Raw genomic sequence first — 13,409 nt, 5'->3', positions numbered from 1 at the left:
TGCCCAGAACACAGATGTACTTCACGCCAAGTCCCACAACCATCTTTTAAAGTTATGCCAGTAACTGCGATATAATAGACATAATCTAATACGTTACTGTCCTAAAGAGACAACACATGAAACGAATGCTAGATAACAAAAATAAATGAACTCCAAATTTTTAAAAGATGTTAGTTAAGGGTTTTTTGTGGTAAAATCGATTAGTTATAAAATCATCAGAGACTTGGTGGTACAACTTGTGTCCATGTCAGAATTTATTATGTTTAATATTGCACTTAAAATTTTTATCGCATGGAACATATTCCTGTCATTTTAACCAAATTAGCATAAACATATTGACACACTGAATTGTTATGTCAGCATAAAGAAAGCCGTAATCCTGGCCTCTTATAGCTCAAACTGGTCAATAAAAGCCATTCAAAGTTCACCTGTAGTTTTTAAAGTGCTTAAATAATTCAAGTCAAAGCTTGGTGTTGTTAAAGCTATGTTATTGTTTAGATTTAGCTTTAGGATCTTTGGTTTTCTGAGTTTGAATAGCAAACTGCCAGCTGGTGTCACAGGATACACAGACAGCTGATTGTTGCTAAGTGTGGCTAACTAAACATCTTACCTTCTAAAGGTCTTGTTCATATTTAGGTCCACATTTAACAACAGGAAGAGAAACTGGATCTGCATGCATGCATGCATCTTAAAAAAGCCATCGGGCAGACAAAACAGCTACAGGATGGTAACTAATTTGAATAAAATTTGACTATATCACAAATGAAAACACCATGGATGTGTCACTTTTTGGGTATTTATGACTTTACTGAATTTACAAAAAGGTTAAAAATTGCCTGTAACTCAACTAGCTATAGAGCTGTAATGGGCTTTTTACAGCTTATAGTCCTTGTCTTTTAACATCCTCAATGTGAAATGATAACAGCAAAGCAGACCAACTCTTGACATACTGTGGTCTTAAAAGCAGGCAAACTATTGGAAGCATAACTTACAGTCAACACACATAATTCAGTTGCTGGCCATCTGATCACTTTATATTTGCACACTTTTAACTATTGAGAAATAAAAGATTTAACCCAGGGGTATCAAACATATGACCCACAGACCTGAAAACTGACTAAAAAAAAAAAAAAAAAAAGCCCAATCCAGCCAAACAGGATGACTTTGTAATGCAGACAAGGTGGGTGTGCATGGTTTCTGTAGTTTTCACTGTATTTACTCTAGGGAGCGTGGTGGAGAATGGAAAGGAAGTCATGAAGAATGGTGTCGTGCTATGAAAGTGGTTGTTTATCCAAGCCGGAGATTTGAATCACGATCACTTACATCACTTTCTTACTGACAAATTCATTTCCCATTTTCTGCTATACCACACCAAAGTAAGGTGGTTAAAAGAAGGAGTGACTTGTAGTTACTGTAGAAACGTTTGTTTTGTTTTTGTAATGACAGCTGACTGACCAAATGTGGAAAAACTGACACATTTTGTTAAAACTAAACTTTTTTTTTTTCTTAAGACAGGTCAGGCTATTCATCATCTACTGTGGTTCAGTTTTCAGAATATACATGTCCTTGTAAGGGTAAAATTTCAGTTTGTTTTCATTGGTTATGAAATTGTTGCTGCTGCAGTTTGCTGTTGAGAGGTCTCACTGCTGCAGTTTCTTTTTACACTTTATCTACGAATGCATTGGAAGTAATTTTACACTAAAGATTAAAAGGTGTAATGGCAAAAATCATACTTTGACACTCAGTCCAAGGGAAATCAATTTGTTATTTCAACTTTCAATTTTATGTTCCACCCTTTCCCATCTAAGATACCATAAAATATTGATTATCCTGGGATATCATAGCACTTAATTTCTCACTTATCCTTTCAATTTTATATTTTCACTTTTATTTCTTATTATGGTTGATAGGAAATGTGTAGTTTATGTGTAGTGTTAGCTTTAGGAAGAGTGTTTTCTCCCCAGAGGGAAAACTCTGGAGGTGTCTTGTTCATGGCCTGTACTGGGGGTAAAGGGCGAAAGAAAGAAGAATGTCAAAAATGGAAAACTGCAAATCACTACCAAGAAAAAAAAAAGTTGTGCAGATTTTTGTAGAATATGAAAGTGGTGGAAAGTGATTCTCAAATTACTAAATTCTCTTATATACATGTTTCTCAATTATTTGAGTTGAATGAGAAATGTGCAGCTCAAAAAGCACTTCTGCATGGAAACCCTAAAGACTGCTCGACAAAACAGCAACATTAATAACAAATAACAGTAAATAACATTTTTAATTATTTTGGGGACAAAAGGTAGTGATGAGAGTGCTTGTTTTAACAAACAACCCACAGTGCAACCAAACCCAGCGTCATCAGGTGTTTCAGGTCTTTCAACATCAGACACCAGTACCCAGGCAACCTAGCCACGGGTGATCAGTCTCCAGCTTGTGTCTAGGTGGCTTAAGTCATCTGCAGATCTCCCCTTTTGGTCCACAGCCATCTTGATGTCTTCTCGGGTGCATTAATGATGTTCAGTCCCTTGATCCTGAGCAATTTCATGGGCTAGTACAGTGAGGTACAATGGGTCTTCCATGCCTTGCTTCACCTGTAAGCTTCTTCTACTTGGCAAGAAGCCTCTTCCATCTGGTCTTCTCAGGGAATGGTCAATTCTAGCAGGACCACCAACTGCCTCAGTGAGTCTGATATTAGCACCATATCAGGTCTGAGGTTTGTCAAGGTTATGGTGTCTCCCCAGGTCAACTTTCTGCCAGTCCCAGGTTGCTGCAAGAAGACCCACTGCTGGGTCCATGTGCTGTCGTGACTTCTCTCTAGCATTGACAAAAGCAATAGAGCACTTTTGGTTTGCATTGTGTACACAGACCTTGCCGTTGCACACGAACCATACTGCTGGAGCAGGTTTCCACCACCCCTGCCCTGATCTATTACTTGCCCAACTGGCTGCTTCCCATCCCCTTTTTCATATTGAGGTCTTGAGGTACTGCCAAGACCTGCCTGACCTACTGAAACTACAGCCCAGGTCTTTTGTCTGATCAACAGAATACTATCCTATGACAAAAGTAACCCTCAGGGTTTTTTTTTTGTTTTGTTTTTTTTTTTTGGTCAGTTAGAAATCTTACACTGAACACATCTCAGCATTAGTAATGTGCACTGTATTGTTGCACACAGACAGGCCTACTCTTTGTACTACAGATAATTTGACAGGATTTGTAACCTTATTAAATCAACCCGATCATGTGCAATTTCACCAATATGTCTTTTACTGTCATAACAAAGAGATACTATTATCTTAACTATCTAACCTAAAGACACACATCAGCGTCAATCTTGAGTGTGGTATAGAAGGTTTTAAAAGAAGAAAGCTGCAAAAGTGACCTAAATTTATGACAAAACTCTCATTACTAGACATTACTTGCACCACAGCGCTTCCTGGTGCAAATTGCAATGCAAAGTCTAGCCTCAGTTTTTACACGTTGCAAAGGTGTGTTGTGTTGTGTTGTGTTTAGTTGTGCCTAGTGTCGACGTGGGACAGTTTCCAATTTCGTTGTACTATTGTACTAGGTATGACTGTGCAATGACAATAAGGGGTTATCTTATCTTATCTCATCTTAGTCGATCATACTGGAACATTTAGCAGGCCAGTCCTGGCTTGCACGCCTGCATTAATCTAAACCTACTGATTTCAGATGGATTAATTTTGAAATGAGCTTAACTAGGTTTCATATAATCCAAGTTCACACTACGTAATCTATTAGACTGCTGGGTATCTGTGATTAATAGCTCCTAAATGACCTATAATGTATTTATAAATTATTATCAATCACCAATAAAGCACTATAAATGATGCCTCGTGAGAAAGTACCACTTTTACTGAGGCAAAGGTGATCAAAGAAAAACAAACCCGTTCAACTAAAATCCACCTCTCCTCTAAAATATGACTTCAAAGCTGCCCTCTTTGAAGGTTCCACATTTATTTGACTGCGGTTTCAACTATTTGAATCCTTCTTTGACAAGCAAATATTATGCACAGACGAGAAGGAACACGGCGTTTGTTTGAAGCCAGGCACTTCTAAAAAAGAAAGAAGCCAAATGTTGCCTGTAAGCAGGTCTGAATTGATTTTTGTGTCATTTTAATCAACGCCGACACCCCCGGCAGAGTCTCACACTTAGTACGGACCTGTACGGTTCGCTCGTGCGCTGATGCTTCAGCGTTAACGGTTTATTTTAGCTTCTGTATTTTCCCCCACTCCCTTTACGTTTCTCCGCCACAGACTTTTTTGTTTTTATTCGGGAGTATGAGCTAGCCTTCCCGTCAGCTGAGTTTGGATATTAGTGTCCGTTTCCCCCCCTCCCGCTTCTTCGCTCTCTTCACTGTATCTGATGCCTCTTGTTTCCTCCAGTAACCCATGTCTATGTGCATCCCGCCTCCCTGCGCTCTCAATATATGGTGCAAGTCAAAATGTCCAAATCGCCCGTAGACCCTCTGTCTGCCGTGGAAACCGGCTCCCAGTCGCACTATTTCCAGGTAAATCCGCTCACTTTACTCCCATTTCTCTCGCATCTAACTCTGTCTTCACCGAGAAAAGAGGAAAATGGGTAATTAGTGTGTCAGATGCTACTTGTTGTTCAATCTGGGGCGTCGCGTTTTGGCAGCGAGCTACTTTTTTCCGTTTTCCCTTTTTTTCACCTCCGCCTTTTCAGAAACTGCAGATTGATGCTTGAGCCGGTGAACGGTCATGTATCCTCATATTATGGCTATTAAACACAGATACACAGTTTAACACCTCCTTGGGTGTCGATGCATTTGCTGTTTTGATCTCAACTCGCAGATCAGGCCTTTGCATTGATGCTTTATTATTTATTTCAGTGCATTTTTACCCTCCGTGCTACGCTTCATCCACTCCAGTGCAGGGAAACCAGCACACACCAGTAACATTATGGGACTTTCATGCAGGATATTGGTGCAAATGTGCAGGCCGTGACTCTGGACTCACCTGTAGCCTGAATCTGAAAGGCTTTCTCCTCAGTTTGATGGGGCTCTCTGCATTAATCAAACCACCATGTGAAGCCGAATAAAGGCAGCCCTGAAATATGTGTGATTCTGGCAGAGTTACTGCTTGCTTTGGTGCAAAGCAGCTATTTTGCACTTAATGACCATACATTTTGTCTTTTGCAGTCCTTAAAAGCCAGCAGTAGATTTATTTTTTGTATGAATAATACAAATCTACAAAATAATTAGTAACTAAAGCACTGAAATAATTATAGTCAGCCTTGCTGCCAGTATTACTGCTAGAGAGTTGTTGCATCCCGTTATCTATCGCCATCCATCTACCCATTCCCCTTTTTATCTCTTCACCCGTGTGCATCTCTTTCTTCCTCACAGCTGCCCCGGAAGTTGCCTAAGCGCAAGAGCCGCTTCAAACGCTCAGATGGCAGCACATCCTCCGACACTACGTCCAGCTTCATCAAACGACAGGTAAAAGCTCCTTTTGTGCCTGGATTGTCTCACTGCAGGCCCATTATTGCACACTGATTGTTAGTGGGTGGAAAAAGGTGTAGGTTCTGTGGAAAATATAGGTCATGGTGTGCTCTAAATGTTGGAATAAAGCTATAAGGTGCTTGAAATTTGTCATCAGAGCCAATGTCTCTGAAGTGTCTGGTTGGCAGTAACGCAACTCTTGCATTTTTTTTTTTTTTTTTTTTTAGGTATAGGCTGTTCTTGCTGTTGGTGGAGGTGGGGATGGGGGTGTTAAAATACCTGCATGATTCTCTACTTATTTTGTTCGTATCAGTGTGACAGTTTCTGCTCTGCATCTTCATCCACAGCGCTTTTCCCTCAGTTGCAGAGGTTGCTTTGCCCAGTAGAGGGTAGCAAAGTGCTTGACAAAAGAAAAGAAAAAAGAAAAAGGTTCAACCAAAATCCCAACACAGCACAGTATTTTTTTAATTAATGTTTTCAGGTCAGACAAGTGTGGAAGACTCCGATGGAGTTTTAGTGTTATTTAAGAAAAAAGGTATCTGTAATTGGAAACAAAAGGATTCTCCATGTGATGTTGCTGCATAGCTATTTTGAATGGATTGTAGAAATGGGCAAGGGGTGGGAAAGATTTTCTCAGATGATCATATTGACTTTAAGTTGAAAGGCTATATATTGAACAGCTGAACTGGAACATGAATTATTTTAAACTGTGTTAATCTGATAGATGGTGTTCCAGAAACCGAGAAATTAGTTAAAAAATAAATAAATTTTAAAAAAAAAAAAAAGTGTCTTTGCGTGTCAATACGATGTACTGACATGAATATATATGTATACTGATGACATGAAATTTGTTTTACTTACTACTTTAAATTTTAATTTTACTTTAGAAAAATAAACTTGTTACAGTTTGTGAACAAATCATCTGAAATATGAAGTCATTGTGATGTATTGGGTTATTTAGCGTAATAGATCACTTGAGATCGTTGCCACTCAGCAAAACTATCAAATTTGGCAGATATGAGAAAACCAGATGTTTAGCTTGTATCTGCAATGTGCTGGAGTTAATCATAGAAAAGTGTTTTTGCAAAAAAAAAAAAAAAAAAAAAAAAAAAAAAAAGGTGGAGCACCCTCTTTTGAAATCAAATTAAAAAGCTTCTTACAGCAAAGTTGAATATCGTTAAGGTGCTCTGTTGTTCGGTTTTGTGGAACATTGAGGGTTGGAATCACATGGACCATGTGTTAGTTGTCATGTGCCATTTTGGAATTTGGTTTTAAGATGCATTAACAGAAACAAAAAACCCAATTCCAGAAATGTTGGGATGCTATCTGCAATATAAATGACACAGAATGCAATCATTTGCAAAACTCATAAAACCCACATTTATTTACAATAAACGAAGTGTAACGAAACAAATCAAATGTGTAAAACTGAGAAAATGTAGCATTTTGAGAAAAAAAAACAAACAAAAAAAACAAAAAACACTAGCTCGCTTTGAAATTGGTGACAGCGAGACCTGTCAAAGTTGGGACAGGGCCATGTTTACCACAGCATCCCCTCTTCTTTTAACTGTCTGTAAAGATCTTGGAACGGAGAAGTCCAGTTGTTGGACCTTTGGGAGGGAAGTGTTGACCCATTTTTGTCTGATAGAGGATCCTAGCTGCTCAACCATACTGGTTTATCGTTATTGTATTCTTTGGTTCATGATGTGCTAAATGCTTTAAGCATCGTCTTGCTGAGTCTTTAAAAAAAAAATAAAAAATTCTGGATGATAGCATATGATTTAAAAACAAACAAAGCAAACACAAATAATAAATTAAATTCAAATTTTGATTTATTACAGCCAAACAGTTTTCCACTGTGTTTCAGTCCTTTTTAAGCTTTTTAAGCCATTTTTGCATCTCTGTATGATCACACTTTAACTTGTATTTGTAGATAGTATAGAGAACTGTGTTCAAACAGCGATTTCTGGAAGTGTTCAGGACTGAATATCACAGGGTCTCAGTATTGATTTTCAGCGATGTCCCTTGCACACAGAGATTTCTCCAAAAATCTGTTACTTTTGATATTATAGATTATGATATACTCAAAGTCTTGGAAATTTTACATTGAAGAACATGTTTCACTTTTTTTTTTTTGCATATTGGTGAAACTCTGCCTCTCTAACATACTTTTTATACCCAGTCATATTACTGATGTATTTGTGGTTAAACCTGATACAAAATGTTTCTCCAGCCATTTCTTTTAGTACCATTTACTTTTTTAACATTTTGCTGCCTCCACTCCAATGTTTTTAAGACATGTTGCTGCAATTAAATTCAAAAGGAGCTAATGATTTTTCTTAAAATATTTCCGTTTTCTATCTTCAATCGTGAATAAGGATTTATGAGAGTTGCAAATCATTGTATTCTGTTTTTGTATACATTTACATGGCATTCCACCATTTTTGGAATTGGGGCTTTATTGGGACTTTAGGTAACCACTTCCCATTTTTGAAATACGAGGATTTACAGTTTATCATCTGCTACTTCTCCCAACTTTCCTTATCTGGGACAGGAGTGGAGCAAGTATTCTGAGTTATTATTTTAGGAGAAGTAGAAATACTCTGTTAACAGTAAAAGCCATGTGCTCATAATCTTATTTACTGTGAACATAAATATATCAGTAGCAGCACACTTAAAATACCAAAGGCAAGTTCTTGCGCTTCACAATAATTCACCTTAGTGCACTTTGCCTAATACACCCATAGATATATTTATTATCAGTGATGGTTGTTTGTAGATTATATTTCAATTTAACTGCCATTCCCGACGTCCCCTCCCTAAAGAATAAAAATAAACCATCACAACCAACAACCAACGCACCCTTATCAGAAATATTGCAAAGACAGAAAAAATCCTGAATAAAAATTTGAGTGTGAATTTTGAAAGATGGTCTCAATAGAGCCAAACAGCAGCTAAAACAGGAAACGTATGAGCCAGCCATGCCTTTGCACTCATGCAGCAGAGATAGAGGTACACAGCAGTTTCACTAGTGTTGCAGCTTATCTAAAACTTGTTAGTAAAGATGTAAGAAAGTGTACTTATTTTGCCAGCTTACCACATCCATTGTCGTGGTCCAACTCATAAGTTGTGACAAATAGGAGGACAGTTTCAAAAGTGCACAACTGTATTAATTAAAACAGATCGGCACCATACTTGGCAATATGAGGTGTGTTAGTCAGTATTATCAGTGTGTCAGCAGTGGGATGAGTGGAAGGTGTTGTTTAGTATAAACTCCGAGCTAACAGGGCTAAAGCAGACCAAATAAGAAGCAAATGTTGTAAATGTTTCAGGGAGACCAGCCAGGTGCTCCCACTTACACTGATTAACTCCACCTACAAGGGACCTTTACAAGGGAAACGTAGCAGGCCTGGAAAAAGTCAGGTAAACTGAGGTAAATTAAACAAATAGATAAAAAGGCTCTTTAAACATTATTGTTTATTAAGTTTTTAACAGTTTATTTTATTAGATTTGAATGGCAACTTTTTACTTTAGGTTTTTCTGTCCTGATGAAGATTAAAGTTACTTGTCTCTTTATGATTTTGTCAATTACAATTTTCTTTTGAAAACTATAATTGACAGCCTTTACAAAAAAAAATCAGTTCAAAATGTAATTTTAATAACAAAATATATTATTAAACTTTACAAATTTCCGCCTACCCCCAGTACACTAAGTTAACTAATTGAAAATAAAGACCTTTGCTTCTTGGAAAGAGGCATAAATAATTAACTGAAGATAAGACGATATACATTCACCTTTATCTGACATATTTTACTTTACCAAACAAAAGAAGGTGCAACATATTTCTTTAACAAAGCAATTGTCAGGCGCTTACATTGTTTTCATTACATCATTTTGCTTGTCTCTATAATTTTCCTCATTACTGCTTTGATCCTGTGACTGCTCATACCGAGGCTGCTGCACTTTTAGAACAGATGTATTAAAAACATTTTTCACACATTGTGTTACATTTTCACACAGTTGCTGCATTTTTGTTGTTGTTTGTTTGTTTTTGCGCCTGGATCTGAGCTCTGGGTAGCTTAAGCTTCAGCTACTTTCCCCTTTGTTAGCTTCTTTAAATGTCCATGCTCGGCTGGGTGAAGGTGATTTCAGTGTAGAAATGTTTTTGTGGCGGTTCCGCCACAGTTTACTGTGACTGTGAGTGTGCAAGTGATTATTTGCTCACACCACTGGGCATAGACAAAAATGTTTGTGTCATATGTGAGACTCAGAACATTGAAAATCAGACTATTCTGATTCCTGGCTGATCAATTTTTACTCTGACTCCGTGCACTTTGAGAAAACATTTAACAAAAATAACCTTGAAAAGTCAGTTGGTCAGATAATCTCTCAAAGTAAAGCTGAAGCTATTACACTAATAATAAGCAGTAGTATCCTTAACCGATTGAGTTAGTTTTAATCAAAGGTGCCAAATTTTAGCATTTTAAACCCTTTGTGTTGTATTACGTTATAGCAACTTCCATCACTTTAGGGTTTTCTGCACTGTTTTGTGAGTGTTTTATAGACCAGATGACACCAGACACCCTTATATCCACAGTCTTGTTCTTTTGGTCACTACCCACAGCCCACAGATGTAGATGACTGTACAAACTTTTGTTACCAGTGAATCGACAGCTTCGCCTTCACCCACAGCTCGTTTACTATCTTTTATGATACAAATAAGCAGCATCTTCTTAATTTGAGAGACTAGAAGCAGCAAAAATTTGGTAAAGTAGCGAAGCAGTTCATTATCCACTTCTTCATTAATCTCCACATTACATTTACTTAGAGGGTTTTAAGGGGTAAAGGCATCATGTTCCTTTCTTATAGGTGTGAATAATCTGCAAGCATAAAGGTCTGTAAAATAAATAAATAAAATACCTCGATTTCATTTACAGAACAGGAATGAGGAACAGTGTAACTGAGAGGCGTGAGAAAAAGAAGAAGATGAAGGGGGGGGAAAGGGCTGAGCAGACATCTTCTTCAGAAGGGGACATTAGTTATCCAGATCGCGAGGCTTAATGACAATATCCAGATTTCCAGAGAATATTGCACGGTTTAAAATATTCATGACTCTCATTTTGAAGGCCTCGGGCGATGTGATGTGTGGGTTCAGTGTTCACACGAGCACCTTTTTGGTTTCTTTTCAATCATTACCTTCTCCCTGCACGCACAACAGGCACCCCGCCTCCTCCTGCTCCCATTGCTGATATGACAAAGTGTTTTATGCAGAAGGAGTAAAATTCACAAACAGAGCAGATAGTTTCTTGTCTGTGATAGGGGTGGGGTGTCTATGTAGGAGCAGTGGAGTATGACTCATTTCTGCAGCAGGATACAATAAGCAGTATGGATGTATGTGTTATATGTAGGACGCGAGGCTTTGAGACCAGAGGAGAAATCTTCAGGGAGTGCATGATAATAACAGCAGTTTCTTCAGTTTCTCCTCCGATGAATTGGACTGTAATGGAAATGAGTAAGAATGTGATGTAAATTTAAAGAGGCGGTTTGATCAGGTGACGCAAAAGCTGCACTCGTTGTTGTGTTGTGATGTGATGAGGTAAGAATAGAAAAAGGTGTTGCCGGTGTCTGCTCCAGTGCAGGTTGTAGTGAGGTAAGGTGATGGGACATAGTGCGGTCTGTCTGCACGCAGCATGTAGTTTATAGAGAGGGAGGGACTGGCAGCATCACCATCACCACATCAACTGAGTAAGTACAAAGACTTATAATACAGTTAGATTCTTCTTCTTCTATTGATTTCCTAACATCTCTAAAGGATCATGTTGTAGCCGCTTCACCTGTCTCTCTTTTGCTTTGTCTTCCTCTTTCATGCTCGTTGTTTCGCTCATTCGTTCACCTGTTTGACTTTATGATTGCCTCAGCTGCTCTTCACACCTCTTCTGAGTTTTGCAGTTTGACATGCAGTATGCCTGATCTTGCCTTCCATATTGATGTAACCACAGACTGATTTATTGCAGTGTGTTTCAGAGAGCTCTGTAGCTCGTGGAACTCGCTGACGTTGAATTACGACCGCACAGCTAATCGAACACTTTTTGAAATTAGATATTTGGTTGCTGGATATCCTGATTGCTGGAGTTTTTGCTCAGAATATTTGCAAAGAGGGAAAGGGTTTTCAGCATGCTGAATAATGTATTTTGCTGCTGCTCTGGATAATCTGCTACCTATGGTTTAATAAAACCATAGAAATTTGCATTAGCATGCTGTCCCTGCATTTTATTTCTCTCATAAAAGAAGGAGTCTCTGTATGTATTTGATCTATACACTTTGAAAATCATTTGGATTTTTGGATTTTCTGTTAAACTCAATGTAGACACGAAACGTAGAATCATGACCTTTTCAGCCTCAGAAGGCTCCTTTTAGGCATCGTCTTGGTTAAAGTTTTGTCTGTTTTCTGTGTCTTATACCTGCCATTAGGGCTGGGCTATATCATACCGTTCACGTTGGGCAACGATAGGAAAATGAAATATCGCGATAGAATATGGGTAAAATGCGCATGCGTAGTGCCTTTGTTTACATACGCACATGGCAGCGACGCAGAATGAGAAGAGCGAAAGTGGATCGTTAAATGAAACGGATGAACCAGAATTGGTTTGTAAAAATGCTGCAACTTCAGTGGTGTGGCACTGGTTTAGCTTTCATCCGTCAGATACACAACAAAGCACTATTTTTGGTAGCGCATGCTAGTGGGCCGTCGTTATTACCGTGTTTTTTGGAAAATATGGCACACTTAAAATCAATCCTTTGATTTTTCTGAAAATCGACAGTGCCCCTTATAATCCCGTGTGCCTTATGTATGAATTCTGGTTGTGTTTACTGACCTCGAAACGATTTTATGTGGTACACGGTCGCTCGAAAATCTGTCAAATGTTTCAGTACGACTTTGCTAAGCTATATAATTTTAATGCACTTCAAAAAAGCTGCTTGTTTAAGTGAAAATACGTTGATTTTTTTTTTTTTTTTTTTTGCACTAATGAATTAAGGAGTTGTAAAGTATTTTGTCTAGTGTCAATTATATCGTCAGTTATATCGTTATCGCAGATTTTCAAATGTATATCGTGATAAATATTTTTGGTCATATCGCCCTGCTCTACCTGCCATATGATGGTATTTTTCTCTTTCAATTCAAGACCCTCAATATGTACTTCTGTTGAGAGCATTTAACCGTCATCCCACAGCTTCCTTTGCTAATGTGTTTATATTGGCCTAACCATAGCTCTGTAGCTAGCGACGAAGTAGGATATCATTATACAAAGAGTCCAACCAAAATTACCCTCTAAATGTGACTGGTGTTTAGTTTAAGGTTTTTGTTTACGTCTAAAGCAGTGTGATATTTTTTTACTTTCTTAATATCCCAAAAAAAAAGTTGAGGTTTGGGTGTGAAATTTATGGTTTTCAGGGTTTTTATCGGTTTTTACCGTTATTTTCTTTTATCATTTTTATCTTTAACATGGTTTCCATGGGTCTTTTCCCGTGTGTTATGAATAAATCTTCTTTTTTGGGGGGTACCAGTACTGGTTTTTATTTTGTTGTATTTATCCGCAACACCTTAAAGGCTGGTCCATGAAAATTTTGTCAGACATAAACCGGTCCATGGGGGCCACTGCTGTAGAATATTATATCTTTAATCTGACGAGTTAAAAGCTTAAAGTGTTACTTAAAAATAAAATCAAAATGAAAAACTACATTTTATTTGTCAATTCCAAATAAATACATAGAGATTCATTCAAAATGAAATCTAAATCTGCTAAAACTATTAAATAAAACCTCTTAATTTGTATAGATTTAAATGGTTTAAATTGTTTGGAAACAAAAACATAAATAAGACAAAAAACAAACAAAGCATTCTGTTTAAATATCCTTAGTATAAATGTAAGAAA

At 37.7% G+C, this 13,409-nt stretch overlaps 1 protein-coding gene and 1 long non-coding RNA gene across 3 annotated transcripts in view; one reads left to right on the top strand and one right to left on the bottom strand.

Annotated features, from left to right (window-relative positions):
* Window positions 1-2,138: 2,138 nt before the first annotated feature.
* Window positions 2,139-8,857, bottom strand: LOC143414283 (uncharacterized). Its single transcript, XR_013094808.1, has 3 exons — window positions 8,572-8,857; window positions 5,754-5,874; window positions 2,139-2,805 (listed from the first exon to the last, which is right to left on the bottom strand). It is a non-coding gene; the product is annotated as an uncharacterized LOC143414283 (long non-coding RNA).
* cacnb3a (calcium channel, voltage-dependent, beta 3a) overlaps window positions 4,195-13,409 on the top strand; it is a 26,345-nt gene continuing 17,130 nt past the window's right edge. For both annotated transcript variants that reach the window (XM_004546222.3, XM_012917769.3), the window contains exons 1-2: window positions 4,195-4,520; window positions 5,379-5,471. In XM_004546222.3, coding sequence (XP_004546279.1) covers window positions 4,440-4,520; window positions 5,379-5,471 — 174 coding nt within the window. In that variant the 5' untranslated portion in view covers window positions 4,195-4,439. The remainder of the gene's footprint in view (window positions 4,521-5,378; window positions 5,472-13,409) is intronic.

Source organism: Maylandia zebra, linkage group LG20 (genome assembly GCF_041146795.1).
Source record: "Maylandia zebra isolate NMK-2024a linkage group LG20, Mzebra_GT3a, whole genome shotgun sequence".
NCBI lineage: Eukaryota > Metazoa > Chordata > Actinopteri > Cichliformes > Cichlidae > Maylandia > Maylandia zebra.
This window is presented reverse-complemented; position numbering and strand designations above follow the sequence as displayed.